General features: G+C 40.8%; 1 protein-coding gene across 2 annotated transcripts in view; it reads right to left on the bottom strand.

The window, feature by feature from the left end:
• The window catches only part of TSHR (thyroid stimulating hormone receptor), a 245,375-nt gene that overhangs the window by 3,751 nt on the left and 218,767 nt on the right, over positions 1–22,857 (bottom strand). For both annotated transcript variants that reach the window (XM_026651395.1, XM_026651394.2), the window contains exons 8-9: positions 12,510–12,587; positions 924–1,112 (exon numbers count right to left, since the gene is read on the bottom strand). In XM_026651395.1, the coding sequence (XP_026507180.1) occupies positions 924–1,112; positions 12,510–12,587 (267 nt within the window). The remainder of the gene's footprint in view (positions 1–923; positions 1,113–12,509; positions 12,588–22,857) is intronic.

Raw genomic sequence — 22,857 nt, 5'->3', positions numbered from 1 at the left:
TCCCTCCCATTCACTGTCTTTCAGACTTTCACCAGATGTACTGGAGCTGCTTTTCTCAAAGGAGAATCTCATTTTCTTTCTTTCTGCTCATGTTTCTAATCTCTGTACATCCCTTTGTGGTAGTTTTCTGTCCTCAAAGTTGTTTGAAACTCCTCCATGACCGAATATCATCTGTGAATTCCATTAATATACTATCTACGCCAATGTTTAAAATACGATAGGTATCCTAGAAATTCTATAGATAGATATTATTTTCTTTTCATGTATCAGAGATTGGCCTGAGCAAGACCCTTGGCTCTGAACTTTGGAGAAGTTTGCATTTAAATCTAAACTTGAACTCTGTAATGACAGTTTCTCTCCAATTACAATAAAGTTTAAATTTTACTTATAGGAACATAGGTTTGCCAGACTGGATCAGACCGTCAGTCCATCTACTTCCGTATCCTGTCTCCAACTGTGGCCAGCACCTCTTGCTTCAGAAGAACAGGCAAGCAACCTTGCAGAAGATAATTATGGAATAACCTGGCCACAAATAAAATGTCCTCCTCACCCTTTTAGTTAGAGGCTGGCTGAAGCACAAGGTTTTATGTCCCTTCCAAGACTTTTGGTTATTTTTAAATCCTTACTATATCAACTCTGGATATTGTTGTTATCTATAAAAACATCTCATCCTGTGCTGAATCCTGCTCAGCTCTTGGCCTCAAAAATATCTTGTGGCAATGAGTTCTACAAACTAACTATGTATTGCGTGAAAAAGTAATTTTTTTATTAATTTTAAACCTGTCCTTCTTCACTACTATATAATTTCAAAAATGGCTACAAAACCCATTAACTAGAATTATTATATTATTATATATTAAAATATCAATTAATCCTTCTTTAATTATATGATTTATGATTTAATCGAAGTTGCTAACACTCACCCTTTGGTTTTCTTCCAGTTCTTGAAAGCACAGCAGTGGCTTGGATAGGACAGGTCAGCTCGCATTAGATGAAGAAAAGTCTTTACAGGAGGTAGTTTCTTCAGTGTCCATGTATTTTTAGCCATCAGTTCTTTAAGGTTTTCCAGTCCTTTTGTTGGAAGGGTAGCAACACTGGTCCGGGAGACATCACTGCGTAAAGAAAGAATAAAACTTCAGCAAATGAAATGATTGGAGTGAGACATTTAAGATCTTCAAAGCACTTTAGGAGTTGCACAGAAAGCTACAGCACAAAAAACAAAACTAAAACTAAAACACAACCAACAACACATGAGGGAGGTGAGGCAGGAGTTGGCGTGCTGCCTGCGCATATTCTACTTGAAATGTACCAACTGGGTATCACCAAACAGCATTCAGAGGGCACCCAGCGTCATGATGCCAGACGACTTGTTTGGCTGCATGCACAATGCAAGTGCAGTGAATGGGATGAAGGAATCACTGCTGGCACAGAGCCCAGGGCATTATTTTTTGTTGTTTATTTTAATTAATGATTGCACAGAGACACTGGGTACAACTTGTTTGAGATGATAAAATCTCCCTAAATTATTCTTCGGTTTACAAACCTGAAAGATTGCTACAACTTTGAAAGAGCGAGTCAGTGTGGCCTCTTTTTTTAGTAATTTTAAAACTGGTTTTCTATTTCAAACACATTTTTGCATAGACAGTGTTGTGATTGCCATTGGTGGCCACCAGCTATGCTCCTCATAAGTCATGCAGCAGAAACAGTGCTTCAGCTTGCCTTTGTAATTGAAAATAAAGTCTTTAAAGATTTAATATCTGTGAGAACATGCTCATTTTGGAGAGACAATTGAAAACAGAAGCAGATATGATAGTATCATTTGCTCATCTAATTCCCACAGGCCCTGATTTTGCAAAGGCTTTAAACACATGCATAACTTTACACACTTGACTCTATTCATGCAAATGAAGTTAAGAGCATATTGAAGTATCTGCAGAATTGATGCCATCATTTGCTGCAGTTGCTGATGACAGTTAGCTAGGTACAACTATAATCTGAATTTGAGTAGGAGATGAAAGATCATCTTCCTGCTCCCTTTAGCACATCTGTATACCATTTTTCCATCCTCAAGGTTTTAAAACTGATTACTTCACTATCTCCTTTGGCAAACTATGAATGACAAAAACACCAAAACCTTTTAAAATAGGCTTTTAAGGCTCAAATAGTTTAAAACACACAAAAATTCAATAAACATGTAGATTTAAACACACAAAGTTTCTCCTTTGGCTATTTTCCCTCTAGCTTTTAGTGGTGCTTCTTGAACCATATGTCAATTTAAGAGAAAACACTCTCATAGCTATAGCAGTGTTCCTCACAAGCTCAACATCAGCTCATATTAAACCTGTATTATATTGAGAAAGATGGCACCTGTCAAGTGTTGCTATTTCAAGAGCTTTATTAACAAAGAACATGATTCTAAGCATGTAAACAAAAGTGTGTTTTCTGTGCACCGTGTCCCCTAATTCAGAGGTAAAGAACTAATAACGAGCTTTTAGAAAAGACATGTGGTGCAAAGAAATATGGCAAAATTCATCTCTTTCCCCTTCGCCAAAAACCTGTGCCCTGAGCCCTCACAAAAGATTTGTGCAAATGTCATCAGTGGGAGAAGAGTGAATGGATAAGCAAGACAATGCCACCCCATTCCCATCTGGCAAAACCTCACACAAGTGGCTCTCCATTGGGAAGAATGACCTTTTCTGTTTCTCCTTTTTGGATAAACAGTGGTGTTACTTTTAGCAGTTATCAGTAAAAGAACCACACTCTTGGGATGTGCCTGCTCACTCCACACAAGCTAGTAACTATATGGAAAAGTTACTAGCTTGTGGAGGAGCCACACAACTCCTCCCTCAAGCCAGAGGCTGCTCCATGTGAGTCTATATAAGGGAGCATGTTTCCCTTGCTATCCTCATTTCCGTAATGGCGATTCCCCAATCTCCTCAGGAAAGTATTTTGAAGCTTAATACATCCCACAGTATTCAGTCTAAATGTTGTTTTTCTTAATTTCACATCATTCCTCAAGGTTATAACCCTGTATACCACCCTAAGGAATGTTTTTCTATTCTCGGAGACAGAAAAAGGAAATAATTACAAAAGAGGGGAAAAAACTTCTTGGGATTGTGTACAGGAAAACAGATTTTAATTGTGAATGTTACCTTGGGGAGACAAAGACCATTTGTTTTTTTAAACAGAACAACAAAACTAATACAGAATCACTGTACTCCCCAGAGGCTGCAGACATGTATAAGAAAATAAGAGAGGGAAAGAGAAGATACCTAATGAAAACACAAAAAGTATCTTTGTAAAAAGCAATATATAAAAATCTGAGGTGCCTATTAATGAAAAATATTACATAGCAAAACAAACATTATTGCCTACGTTTACTTTTGAGATTCCTAGAGGAGAAACATACATTTCAATGGGAAACATGCAATCTCATTTGTCACTTTGCACAAAGTAACTAACCAGGTTTCCCTACCTAAAATATAAGAGGAGTGGGGAAAAGCTCTAGCAGAGAGATTGAAGAAATAGGGCAGTGCTTGCTGATAAACACATTGATTTAATGTTAGGTTATTAAATTATAGAATTAAGTTAATCAGACAACAAAGATGAAGAAAATAGTCATATTATCTTTAAAATGAGAGAGAAGAGAGAGAGAGACCAATGATAGGGGAAACATCAAAAGGTTTGGAGTCTAGAGACATATAAGCATCCCAAGCTTTGGATGCTGATAGGAATCTTAAACCTGAGTCTGCAAAATTGAGCTGGAAAGCTCACGAAAGCAGACTCTTATGAGATTTCTGGCCCTTTCAGACCTGATCCCTGCCTCCAAGAACAATATTATGATTGATGGGAAAGGAAGTGGGGAGAATAATGCCCGGTGGCTAAGGGCAATATATCTCAACGTCCATTATACGTTTTTAAACCAAGCAGTAATAATTTTCTACTAAAAACTGAAACTTCCAGCCAATATAATTTATTTTTTTTGGGTGCTTGGGAATGTAGGGTAATTGTGAAAGTAATTATGTATGAATACATTAATTCTTATATGCTTATAACAAAGTAAGAAGAATCTCCGTTAAAAGAAATCACGACAAATGCAAAAGAGAAGACTTGAATACCAAAAGCCAAGGAAGTAAAAGTAAATAAAATAGAAAATGAGATTTTAGAAGTACCAAACAATCTACAATCATAGAAACGTAGGGCTGGAAGGGACCTCAAGAAGTCATGAAGTCCTGTCCCCTCTGCTGAGGCAAGACCAAGCAAACCTAGACCATCCCTGACATGTGTTTGTTCAACCTATTCTTAAAAACCTCAAATGATTATGATTTTGCAACCTCCCTTGGAATCCTATTCCAAAATTTAACCCTCATAGTTAGAAAGTTTTCCCTAATATCTAACCTAAATCTCCCTTGCTGCAGTTTAAGCACATTATTTCTTGTCCTACTTTCAGTGAACATGGAGGACAATCGATCATAGTCCTATTTATAACAGCCCTTAACATATTTGAAGACTGTTATCAAGTTCCCCCACCCCGAGTCTTCCTTTCGCAAGACTAAACATGCCCAGTTTTTTTAACCTTTCCTCATAGGTCAGGTTTTCTAAACATTTTATCATTTTTGTTGCTCTCCTCTGGACCTTCTCCAATTAGTCCACATCTTTCCTAAAGTGTGGTGCCCAGAACTGGACACTGTAGTCCAGCTAAGGCCTCAAGACTGCCACGTAGAGTGGGACAATTTCCTCCCATATGACCATAAAATGAAGGGGGTGTGGGAAAACATAAAACTCATATTAAATTTATAAATCCTTTCATTTAATACGAGAGATTAGTCCTTCATTCTTTATTCCTCAGCCTTTCCATCTGCTTTAAATTAGACTTTGTTTCCTGCACTGACCTTAAGAACATTTTTACACATGATGAAGCTTAGAAAATGTCAAAACATTTTTGTGGGATTAAAACACAGCTGGGATTCACATTTGCTTTAGTCAAATAATGAAAGAGACATTAAAATTGAAATAGCTTGCATTATCTAAAATGTTATGGTTCACCACAAAGCTGCTTTTACTGCAAATACTGGATCTGGTGCATAAGGAGTGGAATAAAACCAATTTTTGCTGAACTCCCTCACAGGTGCATAACCAAGAGGTGTTATTTCTAGGTTCAGAGTTGCAGCAAAAAGGCCAGGAAATGTGGGGAAACTTGTACTGTTTATGCTGTACCTGTTTTGTGGATAAACAGGTGTCTTCATCCTCCAGGGCTGTCAATCTACCATCTTTCACCAGCAGTAAACTTATGTCAAACACCTAATTCTGAAGGCTAAAATTACAGAATTTTCATAGTAAATTTATGGTGATCTTCCTGACAGGATATACAGAAGGCAGAGTGATGGGCTTTGCCCTGATTCATTATTGCTCAATCCTGGTTTCACAGACTACTACAAAAAATGTTTTAGAAGGTGATTGGTACTTACACTGCTGACAATGTCTAGACAGGTGGTGAGATGAGACTGATGCTACTGATTTGATTTGTTTCCATTAAAATATAGTCTATATCTACAAATCAGGTACACTGCTAGTCTATGGAAAAAAATACTCAATTTGAGTCACCCCATTTTTGCCCTTCATTTACAGACTCATAGACTTCAAGGCCAGAAGGGACCATTGTGATTATAGTCTGATCTCCTGCACATCACAGGCCACAGAACCTCACCAACCCACTCCTATAATAGACCCATAACCTGTGGCTGAGTTACTGAAATCCTCAAATCATGATTTAAAGACTTCAAATTACAGAGAATCCACCATTTACTCTAATTCAAGTGTCCCAAGCTGCAGAGGAAGATGAAAACCCCCCAGGGTCTATGCCAATCTGACCTAGGGGAAAATTCCTTCCTGACTCCAAATATGGTGATCAGCTAGACTCTAAGCATATTTGCGAGACCCATCAGCGAGACACTGGGGAAAGAATTGTCTCTAATAAGGTAGAGACCTTCCCCATCTACTATCCCATTTCTGGCTGTTGGAGATATTTGTTAATAGCAGTCACAGATGGGCCATATGCCATTGTAGGCAATCTCATCATACCAGCTCCTCCACATACTTATCAAGCTCAGTCTTGAAACCAATTGGGCTTGTTTGCCCTCACTGCTCCCCTTGAAAGCCTGTTCCAACACTTCACTCCTCTGATGGTTAGAAACCTACGTCTAATTTCAAGCCTAAACTTGTTCATGGCCAGTTTATATCCATTTGTTCTTGTGCCTTTAACTTAAATAACTCCTCTCCTTCTCTGGTGTTTATCCCTCTGATGTACTTAGAGAGAAAGAGCAATCATGTCTCTCCTCAGCTTTCGTTTGGTCAAGGTAAACAAACCACATCACAATGGTCACTCATGGTCATCCTGTGATTACACCCAGGTCTTTCTCCTCCTCTGTCACTTCCAACTGATAAGTCCCCAGCTTACAGCAAAAATTTTTGTTGTTAGTCCCTAAGTGCATGACCTTGCACTTTGCACTATTAAATGTCATCCCATTTCTATTACTCCAGTTTTCAAGGTCTTCCAAATCTTCTTGTATGATATTCTGTATTGGCAATACCTCCCAACTTTGTGACATCTGCAAATTTTATGAGTATTTGTTTCAATCACTTGTTATATCTGGTTTCAAACTAAGAGTGTAAGCTCTTCAGGGAAGGGACTGTCTTTTACTCTACAGGTCTATGGGTGCTACTGTAATACAAATAAAAATCTTTACAATTTATGGACCCACTTCTGCACCACTGATTGCACAAATAAAAATGTGAGTTTTCCTTACATAAGGAGAGCAGGGTTGGATCCATGTTACCTTTTTCTATGAATATATGCAAGGCTCAGATATTTTCATGTGCGGAGGGGAAAGTATGGTCCTCCTATGCAGTATCCTTTTGTAATGATTTGGGGAACCTACGTGCAGCTAATGAGTATTGATTAATTCTCTATATAACTCTACACCTCAATGTTTAGTAAAACCAACTATGGGCTGACAAAGACTTTGTCTGGAAGAGGCTACAGAACAAACAAAAAAGTCATCAACATTGTAATGACTCTGCTCTGGCAGAACAAATGAGTAACTTCATCTCCAACTTTTCCACAGAGGGCTAAGGTTTGAAGGAATGGAATTTCTCCAGAAGAGGGAACAAACAGATGATGTGTGGGTACAGCCCTTTAAAAATACAGAGACTGGGTGGATCAGGGAGACAAATGAAACTTGGGGCAACAGAGACAGACAAAGGGACAAGCTTTTGAAGGGAAAGAAGACTCTTTGACTGCAGGACCAACCAAGGTTGAAGGAAACTGACTGCAAAGGTCAGAGAGAGATTCCATAAGTCGGAGAAGCCATGAGCTGTAGGAGGGAGATTCTGTCCACCCAAGAAGCCTCTGATCACATCCAAAAGAACACTCAAGTGTGGTGAGCATTTTATTGTTTTTACATAACTCTCTTCATCTAAAGTAAAGAGTTGCCTGTTGGCTGTCAGCCCCAAGTGAGGCTAACAGCTTGAACCCTCCCACCCCACCCTGGTGCTGACAGCTCAGACTGTCAGCACTGGGACAGGGGTGGCTCCAGCTGTAAGCCCCGCACAGGGCTGACAGCTGAGGCTGTCAGCCACTGGGCTCCAGTGCTCCAGCTGTCAGTGTCCCACAATGCCCCACTTGTCGGTGGAAGCGCTCCTGGTGCATCTGCTGACAGAAAGAGCATAGTATGGATATGAACCACCGCTTTAATTTCTGCGGTGGCTATATGTTGACTTAAGTTAAGTTGACTTAATTATGTCTCCTTACTTCAGCTAACGCATCCCTGAAAACAACCTTGTAAACTACTGTAAACCAGAGCACCCACAAGGTTGGAGTTCTGGGAAAGGGTGCGCTTAAGCAACGGGGAATCTCAGGGAGCCAACATTAGTCTCAGGGCCCAGGCAGTTGGACTGCAGGGTCTTAGCCCTCAGAAGGAAGTGCTAGAAAGAGAATCTCCAGCCTGACACTGTGCCCATAGCTAAAGGAAGTGCCTGGACTCTGCTCAGATTCAGGAAAGCTTAAAAGCATACAGGTTCAGTGTGTGGGATAAAAACACAACAGCCTGGTGAACGTTCAGAATGGGGAGCTTTACCAGGGCTAAGACACCTTTCAAAGAGGTTTTGATTCTCTTTGGCTTCTAATGTGATTTGTTCCTGTGCAAACCTATGCCTGACATTACAACCCACCCCCCAAAACCCCTAAAAAACAAAAAATAACCCCCCCAAACAAAGAAACAACCCCCCACCCAAGCAAACAAAAAAACACACCAGTTTTAAAGCCCTGCCTTGTTAGATGTTTTATACTTCTTTCTCCCATGGATTTTCCATTAGCCACATGTGATGTTTCTATGGCACTAACTAACTTGCTTTATATAGAATCTTGTACATTAGAGTGAATACTGTAGAATGTTGGAAACCCTCAGAAACCCTGCGCGCCGAGTCCTCGCTCCTCTCCCCTCCCTCCTGCCTCCTAAACGCTGCAAGCCAGCTGATTGCTGCGGGCAGGAGGCAGTGGAGGGAGGGGGAGCTTGCACGCCGAGTCCTTGCTCCTCCCCCCTCCCTCCTAAACCCCGCAAGTCAGCTGATTGCCACGGGTAAGAGTCGGGGGGAGGAAGGGGAAGGCGCTGATCTGCGGGGTCTGCCGGCGGGCGGGAGGCGCTGTGGACGGGGGGGGGGGGAAGAGGGAGGCGTAGCTGCCAGGGGAGGCTGCCAGCTGTGGAGAAAGCAGGCAGCCAAACAACGTAATAGTGGAGCATTGCACAACTTTAAATGAGCATGTTCCCTAATTGATCAGCAACGTAACAACAAAACAACGTTAACCAGGACGACATTAAGTGAGGAGTTACTGTACCAGAAACTTACCATCATGGTGTAAAATTGAGTAATAATGAAGATTAAGCAAGTGGGGAACTGAGAAAACAAGGCTGAATGCATAATAGTAAAATTGTGTATGTATGTGCCTTACTTTAATCACCCAAGCCTGAATTTCTGCATGCCGTACATTATAATTGTGCCAGTACTATCGGATTAAAAAGTATAAATATACAGTAGATGGGATTGACATAGTTCATGAATCTGTAGAGATTGGGTCACAGATGTGAAATCTAGCCACTGGATGTTCTGAAGGATGTTTATTCCTAATTATGTACCATTTAGTGACTAGCAGAATGGTCCTGTTACATAGAGAAGGATCTGTTACACATTATTCCTTGTTTTTCATATTCCCTAGTCTTGCTTGTGCCCAAGTCCAGGAAGAAAGAGGAGCCTCCTCAGGGCTGGCAGCCTTGCAGTTTGGGCAGTGATGCCTCCAAAGCACCTCTTATTTCTAAAGAGAATGGGCAGTGGGTGAATTTGGACTAATATATTTTACAAAATTTGGTCAAATGATTAATCCAATTTTTTGTTTTGTTTTTTACTCTGGGTGAAACTCACTCTTCATTTGGAGTTGAGATCACAAAGGGAGGCTCAGAACACTGGCATTTCTCAGAGAAGAACAGAGCCTCTACTCCTATCCCGACTTACTTTGCAGAAGCAGCTGCCTCCCTCTTCAACTGACCTGATATGGAAATGAAGTCGGGAGAGGTTTCCTAAATTGCTTGGGTGTTTAAACCAGCAACAGGAGCATGGGGGATTTTGCTGCCTGTCTTGATCGATCATCTCCCCTTTCTCTGTATGGGGGGTGGAAAGGAGAGGGAATATAGGATCTGGAAGGTGGGGAAGCAGCCTCATAGGCTATGAGCTGCAGACAGCTGCTTCCCTGCCTTTGAGATCCTATATAGAGCACACATGCACATGCATACAGACTCTCCTCCTGAGAGGCACTGTGAGATAGCTTGCTGCTGCGGATGCGGTCCAGATACAGATGAGTGCGGGTCGGATACAAGTTGATTCTTGCGGATGCGGATTGTATGCAGATCCATATTTTTATATCCATGCAGGGCTCTACCAATTGTGTAAGGGTTACAGAAGGCCCTGAAGTTGTTACCCACAAATTAAACTTGACTGAACATGCTACATTCCCAAAGTAGTTAGTCTGTGCAATGCCAGCAAATCCAAGGACCACATCAAAGAAAAATGCTGTCAACTTTAAAAAAAAGAAACTGGTTAGGAATAAACAGCAGATGGTACATTTATGATCACTTATCATGGCTCCTCCTCTTTCTTCTTTCCTGGAGAAGCAATTCCTCCTTGTGCAATGTCTATTTAGCACCACCTCCATCTTCTCGTGGAAATGTTATTATGACCTGTCTATTGCACACATGCACAGTTTCTAAAGGAAGATGGAAAGCTGGCTGATGTGATTGAAAGATTAAAAACACATGCCAGTGTCCTGTGGATTAGTGACAAGTGGGTCAGTACAATAGACTACAGAAAATTGTGACAACTTCCAGTTACTTTGAAGAACAAATCTAACCTGAAAACACAGCAGGAGAAGAAATGTCTCTTTATATGCCCTGAATTCCACTTTTCCACTATTGGTAACCACAACTCTACATTAATGTGATATCTATAAAATGCTATCTATCTGCAGCCTCAGTGATTTGGTTGTTTATATATATATGTATTTTGACATACTTAGGTCAACATATTAGACCAACATCTTTTTAGATGTCTAATACATACACACAAAATATTCTGCCTAATATTCCCTTCCCTGTCAATGAAACCATTTTGTAAATAATCTTCTGTCCTGTAAAGGTATTTGGGAAACCTTGTGCATTTAAAGGGATAGATCTCTAGCTGCACAGACACTGCCATTGCAAACAGCAACAGGAAGAATAGACTTTAAAAACGTCAGCTAAGAAAAACAGTCTTCTACCATTTGAGATGAAGGAAGATCTCTTTTGGCTCTCAGTTACAATATAGGTTTTATGTTCCATAGGCAGTTGGCAAGAAGAGGGAAACAACATAAGCAGACAGACAGAGAGACTCCCTACTTAATAGATTTCAGTACTGAGGCAAAAATCAAATTCTGCTGTATGAAAAAGACTGTCATATTAAAGAATAAATACCCAAAAGTGTTAAACTATAACTGGAAGGTTTTATTTTTTTAAACTGATGTGCTTTCTGGCTTTTTGTCTTGATTTCCCTGTTCCATATTCCACCTCCCTTTCTGAACTCGTAGTCAGCAGCAAGAAACCTTCTGATACAGGATTGAGGCCACATATGTCAATACCATTTTATGGTTAAGCAGACAGGGTTTTTTTTGCTGCAAAGCTGTTATCCTGCCAGTTTTTCTGTCATCAGTCACATTCAGAGAGGAAGATCATGCCTCCTACAACCTTAATTACCTAGTCTAGTTGGGAGGATTCTTGATGATCCTTAAGTAACCCGGTAGCCCAAACTTCATTTTGATGCAATGACACTGAATATGACACACAAGTTGTCTTGTCGGATAGACAGTGAATCTGGCAACGTCATTTGGAGTGATCTCTGTGGCTGGAATCACTGCCATGATCACCAACAGGCTAAACCCTGCAATTCAGCTGCTATGCCTGGAGGAAGGAATTTCAGGATCTTCTGCAAGCAAATTAGAGGCTAGAGAAGTACCTGTTTTGTTTTGTTTTTTAACTCAGCACCCTCTCTCATTCTTCCAACATTTCTCAGCACACCATTGTCCCCAGGATAGCATCCATCCTGTACATTAAGGACTGGACAGACTCCCTTCTGAGTCTATCAATCCCTCTCCTTAAACCTAAGCAGCAGAGAAAACAAAGAATTGGGTTTGTGTCCATTTGTTTGTATAGAAAAAATCTGTCATCATTCTTCAAACTTTTTTCCTGTTTGTTTTGTACTTTAGAAATAGCAAGAATATCAAACCTTGTCTTCCTTGATTTTATTGGTAGTCTACTTGGAGGACCAGAAAACTGGACTGGGAGTCAAATTAAATAGGGAGTAACAAAAACAGCAGCAGCTACAAAATAATTTTAAGAGTTAACTAAAAATCCCTTCCTATCTCAGTTTCCATTTCCTTATTACTTATGCAACTACAATCCTACTTGTTCTCCAGTTAAACGGTGTCTTTCATGAGAAACAAGATGATGAGGATTTGTATTTCTAATGTACAATACTAACTTCTTCTAAACTTCTTTCAGCCCTTCTTTAATCATCATAGAGTAGCAAAAATAAATATATTTCTAAAAGGCACAAACCCAACTATTTTCTTTTTACAGGTGACTTTTAATCAGCTAAAGGAATAGTTGAGCTATGTACATCTGCCACTGTCTAAACCCCAAGAAACAAAACACCAAGAAAGACTGAGAATCAAACAAAAACCCAAGTTTCTTGCAACACAGAGCATTAACCCTAGGTAATACAGTCAGTTCCAGAATAACAGCTTTTATCATCAATGTTATTGTGTAAACATATCACCCACACGCTCTTGTTTTCTGTTGATAGTCCTGAGTATGGTGCAGTGCTAATGAACACCACTTTTAAAACCTTCTCCACCCTTTTCTCCTACTCACAGCAGGGTTGGTCCACTGTGCACTCCCAAAAATGCATCTTCTTCAATAACTTTCAGGTATTTGTTCTTGTGCAGGTAGCTGTAGAGAAAAAATGCACAATTATCTGGTGATAAAATTATATATCTCCCATGAGCTACCATATGTAAAGAGGAAAGAGGAATATGAACATCCTAGTGAAAAAGAACAAGACTAGAAGCTGCAGGAATCCTGAGTTACCACATGGGCCATTTTCTTTCATACTTTAAATAAACTTGACAAACAGCCAGCAGCTGCCCATGTGAAATATATTTAGTAGCTGGCAGTCCAATTCCTAATGGTACAAGAGTCCACATCACAAAAACTACTTCCTCAAGTGGCAACCCCCAGTAGAGGCAACCAAGACTGAATAAGTTATGGATAATGAACACCCTACCTTATGAATGGTCTCTCCAGAGCAGGGTTGAGGCACATTGGCTAAGTAACATGGAGAAAACTTGCCTTGCCACTGCACATATCATACCTATTCTGTGCAGACAATTCTGTACAGGATTTTATCTTTGGTACGGTCAATTGACACCTTTCTCTGGCATTTAAAAACTAGAAAAAGAACCTCTGTCAATGCTCATTGAACTTTACCTGTAACTTACAATGAGTTCATTTTCTGCTCCCATATTATTTATACTCTACCATGCAGTACTTGAGGCAGAGCTACAGTTACACCTTCAGCTAGAGATAATTACACATTGTGTTACTGATTGTATATATTGGTATCCTTTCACCTACTTATAAAAGGAGTCCTTCTTTAAAAATAAAAATTAAATAAAATATACATATTTTCATTGTTATTGTTACTCTGTCTTTATTCACAAATATTTTTAAGGCTACCTGGTCTTTATTCAAAATGATACCTATTCCACTTCTCTTCGGTTACGATAAGGAACGTGAGGAGGAAGAGGGGGGGGGAAAGAGGACTGGGCTTTGAGAACCAACCACTTCTTTTTAGCTGTGGATGAGGATGGAAGGAGGGGCAATCAGGCCACAGGGAGCCACCATTATCTGTGGAGAGGAGGCGACATAATGCTTCCTCCCACCTAGTTTCACTAGGAGCGGAAAAGACATGAGAATGAGGGATGGAAGGAGTTTTAAGTCCAGTAAAAAGCATTTTAGTTCACCTGTTGAACCACATTTTAAAAGCGGCCTCTGCATCTGCATGTCCACCTTAGCCAATCAACATTTTAAGTACTGTCAGTTATTTTGCTTTGTATAAAATGAGCCCAATTAACAAGTCTTAGGAAGAATGAATAAACTCAGATAAAGTCTTACCATTCTGAACATTTTAATCTTTTTTTCAGGAAAAAGCCAAGAGACATCCCCCCAAATAAACTAAATCCTCCATCCCAAACATACATGTACACCATACACACCAAACATTCCCCCTAAGCAAATCTGGGGGGTGGGAGGAGGAGGGTTAAAGCTTTGGTATCCCCAGCCTCAGATCTGAGGAGGCAAATGACATGGGTGGACACATCAGAGACCTGTAGGAAAACACCGCCCACGCTGGGTTTGAGTGTGAGAATACGTGTTTCAGGTGCCCTAAGGTTTGCATAACCAAAACAGGGCCTCCCATGTATATGTAACAATGTAGAGATCAGACTGAAGCTCCTTTGAAAGAAGGGGAGAGAAAGGATGAACTTGAAGGAAAAAACAACCAAACGAAACCTCTAACATGATGTCATCAACAAAATCAATGTTCTAAAATACTGGAGAAACACAATTTCGCTCCATCATTCGGACACTTTCCTAAAGCCTGTAGCAACACTGTGTTCTCTCATCCCTACACATGAGCCATGTAAACAAAGACATGGCCACCTTTCATGCCACATCACTCTGGCACTTGAAACATCAGAGAAAATACAGATATAGGTAGCAGTGCATATGCATTTCAGAGAGACAGGGTAGCACATTGCATAATTAAAGAAATACCACAAAATGCTTATTGAACACTCAAGAAGTTACCATAATACAGCAATGGAACAATTAAAGCTAAACTCAGTGCTACTCAACATTACAAAGAAAGTGGCCAATCTAGCCAGCCAGAGGATACATCCTGGGTATCAGTTGCATTCCAATTTAGCTAAATTCTTGCACTTTTCCTTAAACTGAAGTTTAAGTAACTTTTAAATATCTGGCTTATTGTTGCAGGTAATTCATTCCAGAAGCAAACTGCTCTAGGGAGGTCAGACATTTTACACCAGATAGTTTCTTTCCCAGTGGACTAATATATTTTAGCATATCTGATTTGGCTTAAGATTACTTTTCAGAGAAGAAATTCTTAGAATAAGGGAGTGGTTTCAATAATTCCACAATTTATGGGTAGACAGTGGGAAAGAATAAATACATAATAAAACAGCAGTATATATACACAACAACAATAATGTGACAAATTTGTGGCCATCTAGGACTTTGTGATTGGCATATTGCTGCTGATCAGAAATTCACAAAAGCAGATTCGCCTACTTTAGGAGCACAGGCTTCCTATCACTTCATCAGCTGCTAGTGACATAGGGTACAGCAAGGGGTCAGGGTGCAGGGTGCGGCAGGGGGCTCAGTGCAGGGGGTTGGGGTGCAAGAAGGGTGCAGGGTGCAGCAGGGGGATCAGGGCAGTGGGTTGGGATGCAGGAGGGGTGCGGGGTGAGGCAGGGGGTCAGGGTGCAGGGGGCGGCAGGGGGTTCGGGGGGAAGGATCTGGCCCGGTACGTACTGGGGGCAGGGCAGGCTCCCTGCCTGCCTGCCTCCCCTGCCACCGCAAGAGGCTGGAACGTGGGGAAGGAGGGGGCGGAGGGGCTGTGTGTTTCTGTTGCTTGAGGCACCGCCGCCAGCAGCTCCCATTGGCCGCTGTTCCCTGTTCCCGGCCAATTGGAGCTGCTGGGGGCGTTGCCTGAAGCAACAGCCACACACAGCCCCTCCGCCCCCCCTTCCCCATGTTCCAGCCTCTTCCCGGAGCTGCACAGGGCAGGGCAGGCAGGCAGGGAGCATGCCCAGCTCCCGGTGCACGTCCGGCCGGAGCCACTCTGGTAAACACTAGGGGAGGGTGGGGGGGGTTGCGAGGGGCTCGCGGGCCGCAGAAAATCACCCTGCGGGCCGCATGCAGCCCGTGGGCCGTGTGTTTGAGACCCCTGCTCTAGGACCTTGCAAGGTGGAAGGGTCCCAGAACTTGGGTTGGAGCCCAAGCCGAAATGTCTACACTCCAATTAAACAGCCCCTTTAGCCTGAGCCCTGCGAGCCCAAGTCAGCTGGCACGACCCAGCCGCACGTTTTTAAAAAAGAACTAGATAAGTTCATGGAGGATAGGTCCATCGATGGCTATTAGCCAGGATGGGCAGGGGTGCAAAACAATGCTCTGAAGTGCCCCTAGCTTCTGTTTGCCAGAAGCTGGGAATGTGTGATGGGATGGATCACTTGATAATTACTTGTTCTGTTCATTCCCTCTGAAGCAACTGGCATTGGCCACTGTGAGAAGACAGGATAATGGGCTAGGTGGACCATTGGTGTGACCCAGTAGGGCCATTTTTATGTTCTGATGTTTAATTGCAGTGTAATCATATCTTTAGAGGCCCAACGACTTCCAGACTATTAAGTCAATAGAAACACATAGAAGCAGGCAATATTAGAAGGAACCTCCACATGCATACATACAGCTATAGTGCATGCATATCTGAGATCCTTCTCTCAGCAATTTTTTTGCTATGTTTGTTGTTATACATTGGGCATTAGGCAGTAGTAATATAATCTGGAATTCAGTTTGATTAGGTCCAGTGTCCTTCCCATTCCCAAAACTCTTTAGAGAACAACAGCTAGCTGTTTTATACCACTTTTAATCTGAAGATCTCAGAGTGCTTTGCAAAAGAGGTAACTTGGTAAGTATCCTTATTTCCTGAGGAAACTCCGGCAGAGAGATGAAATGACTTCCCTGAGGTCAGTGGCAGAGCTATGAACACAACTCAAATCTCCCAAGCCTAGTCGACTGCTCTAATCATTAGACTACACTGCCTAGAACAGGCCAACATTTGGTGAAGAACTAAAGGTCCACAGGGGAGCATAAATCAAGTCTATAGACTCGAGTCTTGAAAATGCAGGCAACTGAATTGGTTTAGCTGTAAAGTGTGCAAATTAGTCTGCAAACCATAATGTTTGTGTATTGAAAATCACAAAGGCCTAATCCTGCCCCCATTGAAGTCAATGGCAAAATTGACTTCACTAGGCACAGGCCCATACTTCTCACTGTAGTCAAGTCAGAAGATGCAAATATTTCACTTGAACTATAAAACACAACTACACAGTGAGCACTGGAATATATTTCCTCCATATTATTTGTTAGGCATAACACATACCTAATTCCCTGCATGCCACCAAGAAAATCTCTCATAGCCTATCTTCTCATCTGCTGTCATGTGAAACAAGCCCTAGTTCTGCTTTAACGCTATATAAGGGATTAGTATCTCCCTTTACCTGATGCTTTATGGAGAAATATAGGAGCCATTCTCATACCTTGTCAATGCTGACCCAGTGGCTTTAGTATCTTGAGCTACTGTTTCACTATTTGCTATTTCCCCCTTTCATTTCCTGTCTGCAAATCTAACAATGAGTATCTTTAAAAATCAAAAACAGAACTAGAGCTAAGGATTAATCAGAGCCTTCAACATCTTCACTGTAGCTGTGATGGAAGCAAGAGAAAACCTCTTTGCCCTAAGCACTAGAAATCATTGTACAACTAAATAATTGCTTGTTCAATTTTGCAATATTTTTCTCTGACATTTAAGACACCACTGGGAGTAATAAAGTTGAAAGACAACAGTTCAGATCTGCCAATAAAACTAGACAGATTCTCAAACCTACAGAGTCATCCAGAGACCAATGGCATGTTTATAATAATCCCTTAATGAGGAGGGGCTTCACTGTTGCCTGCCAGTTTGAGCGTACATGAGTCAGGCCCATCAGAATGCAGGATTTCCTGATACTAATTGATTTCAGTTGTTTAAGCCCTTTTTGTTTTGTTTAATAGGTACCCAATTTAAATGGAAAAGGAATAGACTCTCCTTGCTAATTTCTGCTTTGACTGAAGGTGTTTATGTACAGCTGGCTTAGTCTCTTCCAACAGCTCCCTTGTCCTTCTTTACATTTCTCTCAAATTCATCGTGATCCAAGACCAAATTAAAAACTTCAATGCCCTTGTTCACCTATTCACTTTTTAAAAATAGCTTTAAGTGAATGTTAATATCCAGATGATGTGAGGGACTGTGCTAAGAAAGCTTCCTTCTCAAGCCCTCCATTCTTCATATCTGTCAATGTTGATAGCATAATCAGTCTCCGAAGTCATACCTGCCTATTATCTGGGTGTCATCCTGGACTCCACCCTCTCTACCTGTATACATCCAGGCTATGTCCAAATTATGCTTCTTCCTTCTTACCATTTCCAAGATCCAATCTTTTCTCTCTGTCCACACTGCTTAAAAACTTTTGTTCAGACACTTATTATTGCCCATCTTGATTACTGCAACCTATTCCTCTCTGGCCATCCTGACACTGATCTCCGGTCAATTTTGAATGACCTTTCTGATCTGCTGGTCTGAACACGTCATCCTAGATCTGGCTAAAAAAACCTGAAAAACAATTCTAAAGTTGTTTCTGTCTCAAAGGGTATGACTTTTCCCCCCATTTTTTTTTTAAATTGTTAAATATTTTTTTCAAAATTTGGTTTCTTGCTTCCTCCCAGTTTTTCATTTCTGACACTGATTGCAATATAATGAATGATGTCTAGGTTTTTTTCTCCCTTGCTTTTTATTTTTTTCCTTTTGCTACTTTGTAACTTTTCAAAACTTCTACTTTTGAAGAGCTATGGAGTGTCAGAGTTAGAGTCTCATTTTTCCTTTTGCCACTTCACAACTTTTCAGAAGTTGAGGAAGTACTGAAAACTGATAAAATGGTAAAAGTAAAAATGCAAAAAGAAAAAAAGTGAAAAAAATAGCTCCCATAATTAATTATATTGTATGCAGTGTCAAACCCCTGAAAATTCAAATTTTTAAAATTTGAAACGTAGATGAAAAACAGTAAAATGTAAAAAAACCAGAAGTGTTTTACCAAAATGTTTTACTCTTAAAAAGGATATAATTCTGCTGGGGAAAAAAGTTTCAAATACAAAATTTCAAGCAGTTCTATGCCATCTCTGAGTCCCTCCAATGGCCTCCCTTTTCCCACTGCATCTTATGCAAACCTCTAGTCCATATCTTTATGGCTCTCCACATTTTCCCCAGCATCATCTTCTCTATAATCATGCCAGTCTCCATTGCCTGTTTGTCCACTTCTCCCAAAAGCACCTTCACACTTCTTCCATACTGCCCCAATGCATGCTATAACCTTCCAAATTAATCTGTAAAGCCATTACCAGCCCTCCTTTAAATATCTCAAGATTCTTTTCTACCATGATGCCTGCAGTAAGTAAGCAACCGATAATGGCTAGGTAAGTGATCAGTTAGGATTATTGACATCATTAATATCTTGTTTATACCCTAAAAAAATTCATTAAGAATAAAAAAAGCTATTTTCCTGTAGTTTTTTTGAGATGTGTTGTGCATATATAAAATATCCAACCATGGTGCGCAGGCACCCCATGCACTCAATATCAAAATCTTTTGGCCAGCAGTGTCCATTGGGATTGTGCATGTGCCCTGAATGTCCTCATAACCTGCACTGAGGGTATATAAGGCAAAGAGCCCAACTGCCAGCCACTCTGTTCCTTCCCCACCACAGAATCCCAATGTCATAGGACTCCATAGCAGAAGGGAAGGAGAGAGTGTCATGGAATATATAATATGGACAGTACATCTCAAAGAACTCCAGTTACTGATTTTCTTTCTTTGAGTGCTTGCCCATATTTATATATTCCACTCATACTGACTCACAAGCAGTGATTCAATGTAAGCTGATGGGAGCTTAGAATCTAAGTGAATAAAGACCAGCACAACTTTGCCAAAAGATGTTTCCAAATTTGATGTTTCTACGATGGAGTAATGTCTTGTAAAAGTATGACTTGATCCCCAGGTGTCTCCCTTATAGATGTCCATAATAGAGATATTTTGTAAAGATATTGCTGATGCTCCCTGAGGTCTAAAGGAATGAGCACTCATTAGTGTTAGGAGTGTTAGTGATGATAATGTAGTATTTAGGCCTGTATATTTGCCTGAGAAAGAATTTTGGGTCTTGTTTGCCCATTTGATTTTTGATATTTTTATATTCTTACTAACATGTGTGAACAAAGACACTGTGTGTTATATCTGTCCACAAGCAGATGAGGTGACAAGAGATAAGAGATAGAGCTAAAGTATTGCTGGGTAGAGTGGGAGTTTAATATATGAGCATACACTTGAAGGATAGTCCTGCCTTAACTCCTCTCCCTAGATAAGGTCAAGCAACCAGTCGGGAGGGACAAGGAGGATGGGGGGAAGAAGAGAAGGTATAAGAAACACTAAAAGCCAAAGAAATGCCTGTCCCTAAGCAAAGCACACCCTCACTCCTTACCCCTCCCATGGGATACAAAAGAGATGGTACCACAGCCCCAAAATGGAACATGACCATAAATTGTAAGGGGTGGGACCAGGGGCATGCACTACAGGTATAATTATATCTGATAAGGAAAGTTAAAGGAGGACACTGGGGAAAAGACTCTACTGTCATGCAGAGCTATGGTTGTGCTTGCTTGACTAACCCCAATAAACATTGCATTGTCTGCACTTTGAACTTCTGGACTACTGCTTTCTGTCTGCATGAGAAGAACCAGGGAAGGGTGAAGGGAAAGCCCTTAATAATTGGCAGCTGTTAAAAACTAGAGATCCTGGTACTGGATAAGTATAGAAAATTCTGTCCCTGCAAAGAAGCATGGTATTTAAAAACCAAAACCCTAACGTAGCAGGAGTTGCCTCAAAATCTTCGCAGGTCCACAATAGCATCATTAATAGGGAGAACTATTTTCCTAGATGTAGCTGAATGAAGTATGTCAATCAGTTTGTCAGAACGTCCCTGAATCCCCTCAACAGGGGTTTGAAGACACTCAACCTGTCTCTTAAGTAAGTTTTGAAAAATTTTAAAATCAACCAGTTGCAATGGGGTAGCAGGAATTACAACTTGTCAGACAACAAGAATGATACTGGTGTAGGTCCCATCAAATCACCAGCTTGAGGTTGGACTTCTTCAGACATCTCCTCCATTTGAGGAGGACCTTGAAAAGGCAAAGAGCAGGCTAAGTAGCTGAAGCAGGAGGATGATTTTTTTCGTGAGCGGTGGCACAGAGGTACGATGTTCTGGCCTGTATGACCCCATAGATTTCAGAAGGGCCATGCAGGCATATTGCAAAGGGAAGGCCCAACAGCAAAGAGGTAGGAAACCATGGGGCAAGACAGTGATAGTCACTGTAGAAACTTACATGAAAAAAGTCTCTTGAACATCTACAAGATCTGTAAGAGGCAAAAGGAGATGCCCTTGAGGAATATGTAAATGACTCCTGCATCCTGTCTTGTAATTCTAAGGAAGATATAATGAAGCACTCTGCATCCAATGGTGGGGTGGAAGAAGCTGGACTAGTCGTCTGTACCAGTAGACCCTGTGCAGTTGGACTTTGAAACACACCCAGTGCCGCAGATAAAGAAGGTACCAGTATTGAAGAGGTGATACTGAGAAAAGTAGAGAGAAGTCTCCTCCAACACTTGCAAGCCTCCCTGTACCACATACTTTGTCAGTACTAAATGGTGCAGTGGGTCAACAGGGGAGCCAGCATAGGAAACAGTGGAGTCAATACTGCCGATGTACTGAGCGGAGCACAACAGTCATTGCTGGTACTGAAAGAATTGTAACAGAAATCATTTGTACCAAGGAAACAGCATTAGACAATATGGCAGGAGCCAGCACCAAAGACGCAGGCAATTTTACATACCACTGTGGTACTGAAACGTCAACAGTGTGATCTTTTTTAGTTCCACAGCAGCCATACTAGACTGTCAATTCTCTTTACACTAAGAACAGTGAAGGGAACCAGACCACTTGTTAAAGACGACTTTCACTGGTGATCTGCCTCTAACTCTTCCAGAACAGTGCTCCTCTTTTTCTGTCAGTTCTTTCTGAGACAGAAATTGGAGCCTTACATGACAGCTTTGGAGCTGGCAGACATTAAGCTAACAGATGTACTCCTGGAAACAGGAAGATCTTCCCAAATGGGGTCAGAGATACCAGGGTTTGAAGCTGGAATCATGGATGAATCAAGCAAAGACATTTTCAGGTGAGGTTCTTTGACATGTAATGCTCTTTCTGAGAAAGACTTGCAGACTGTTCATTTACTGGGGATGTAGGACCTCCCTTGACACTCAAAAAAAGGCATCATGTATGGTCTTCATTTATGGGTAATGCACTCTCACAATAGAGGCAATACCTAAATCTGGAGGATTTAGGGTTTGAGATGTCTAACCTGCAGTACCAGGAGAAATATTATATATACCTGGTAAAAAGTTGAAAAAAGAAAAGAAAATCTATCAGAAGTATTTGCCAACAAGCAAAAAACCTAATACCAATAACAATAAGAGTGAAAGTAGGAATATATACACTAGGGTACAAAAAGCTAAGCTCATGAGTATGACAACAAGTAGTTCTGTCTCGCAGCCATGGGTGGTGAGCAGCAATGGAGTAACATTTGGGCTGCTCTACCCTGTATGTCTTTGGTGCAGGGCATGAAAACATTCAGGGCACATGCATGGCCACACTGGACACCGGTGGATAAAAGACTCAGATTCTCAATCACATGGGGTGCATGCAGACCATGAGTGGAATATATATGGACAAGCACTCAAAGAACTGCTAATTGTGCACATAACTACTCTCCATGATAGATTTATGTGAATAACTGATTTTTTCCATTAGCTGGCAGTTCCAAAAAATAACAATAATAAAATAAATTATTTTTAGGTTGACCTAAAACAGAATATTTTTGGAATTTTCAGCAAATTGAAGCTTGTGAAAAAAATTAGTTTTGGGTCAAACAAAACATTTTATTCAACCCAAAACTAATCTTTTTTGGCAACTTTTTTTTTTTAAACAAAAGCAAATGTCATTTATCCAGTGGTTAGAGCACTCACCTGGAATTTGAAGACCCACATTTGAAACTCCACTCTAGAGCAGAAACTGAAAGCCAGGTCTCTGCCCTCTCAACTGCATGCCCTAACCACCAGGCTATAATGTATTCTGTGAGAGGTCTCTCAATCTCTCCTATTGAAGCTGTTCCACTTGGTATAAATAATTATACCAAGTGGAACAGGCACAAAATAAAAATG

Source organism: Terrapene carolina, unplaced genomic scaffold, assembly GCF_002925995.2.
Source record: "Terrapene carolina triunguis isolate 2854851 unplaced genomic scaffold, T_m_triunguis-2.0 Scaffold96, whole genome shotgun sequence".
NCBI classification, from domain to species: Eukaryota; Metazoa; Chordata; order Testudines; family Emydidae; genus Terrapene; species Terrapene triunguis.
This window is presented reverse-complemented; position numbering and strand designations above follow the sequence as displayed.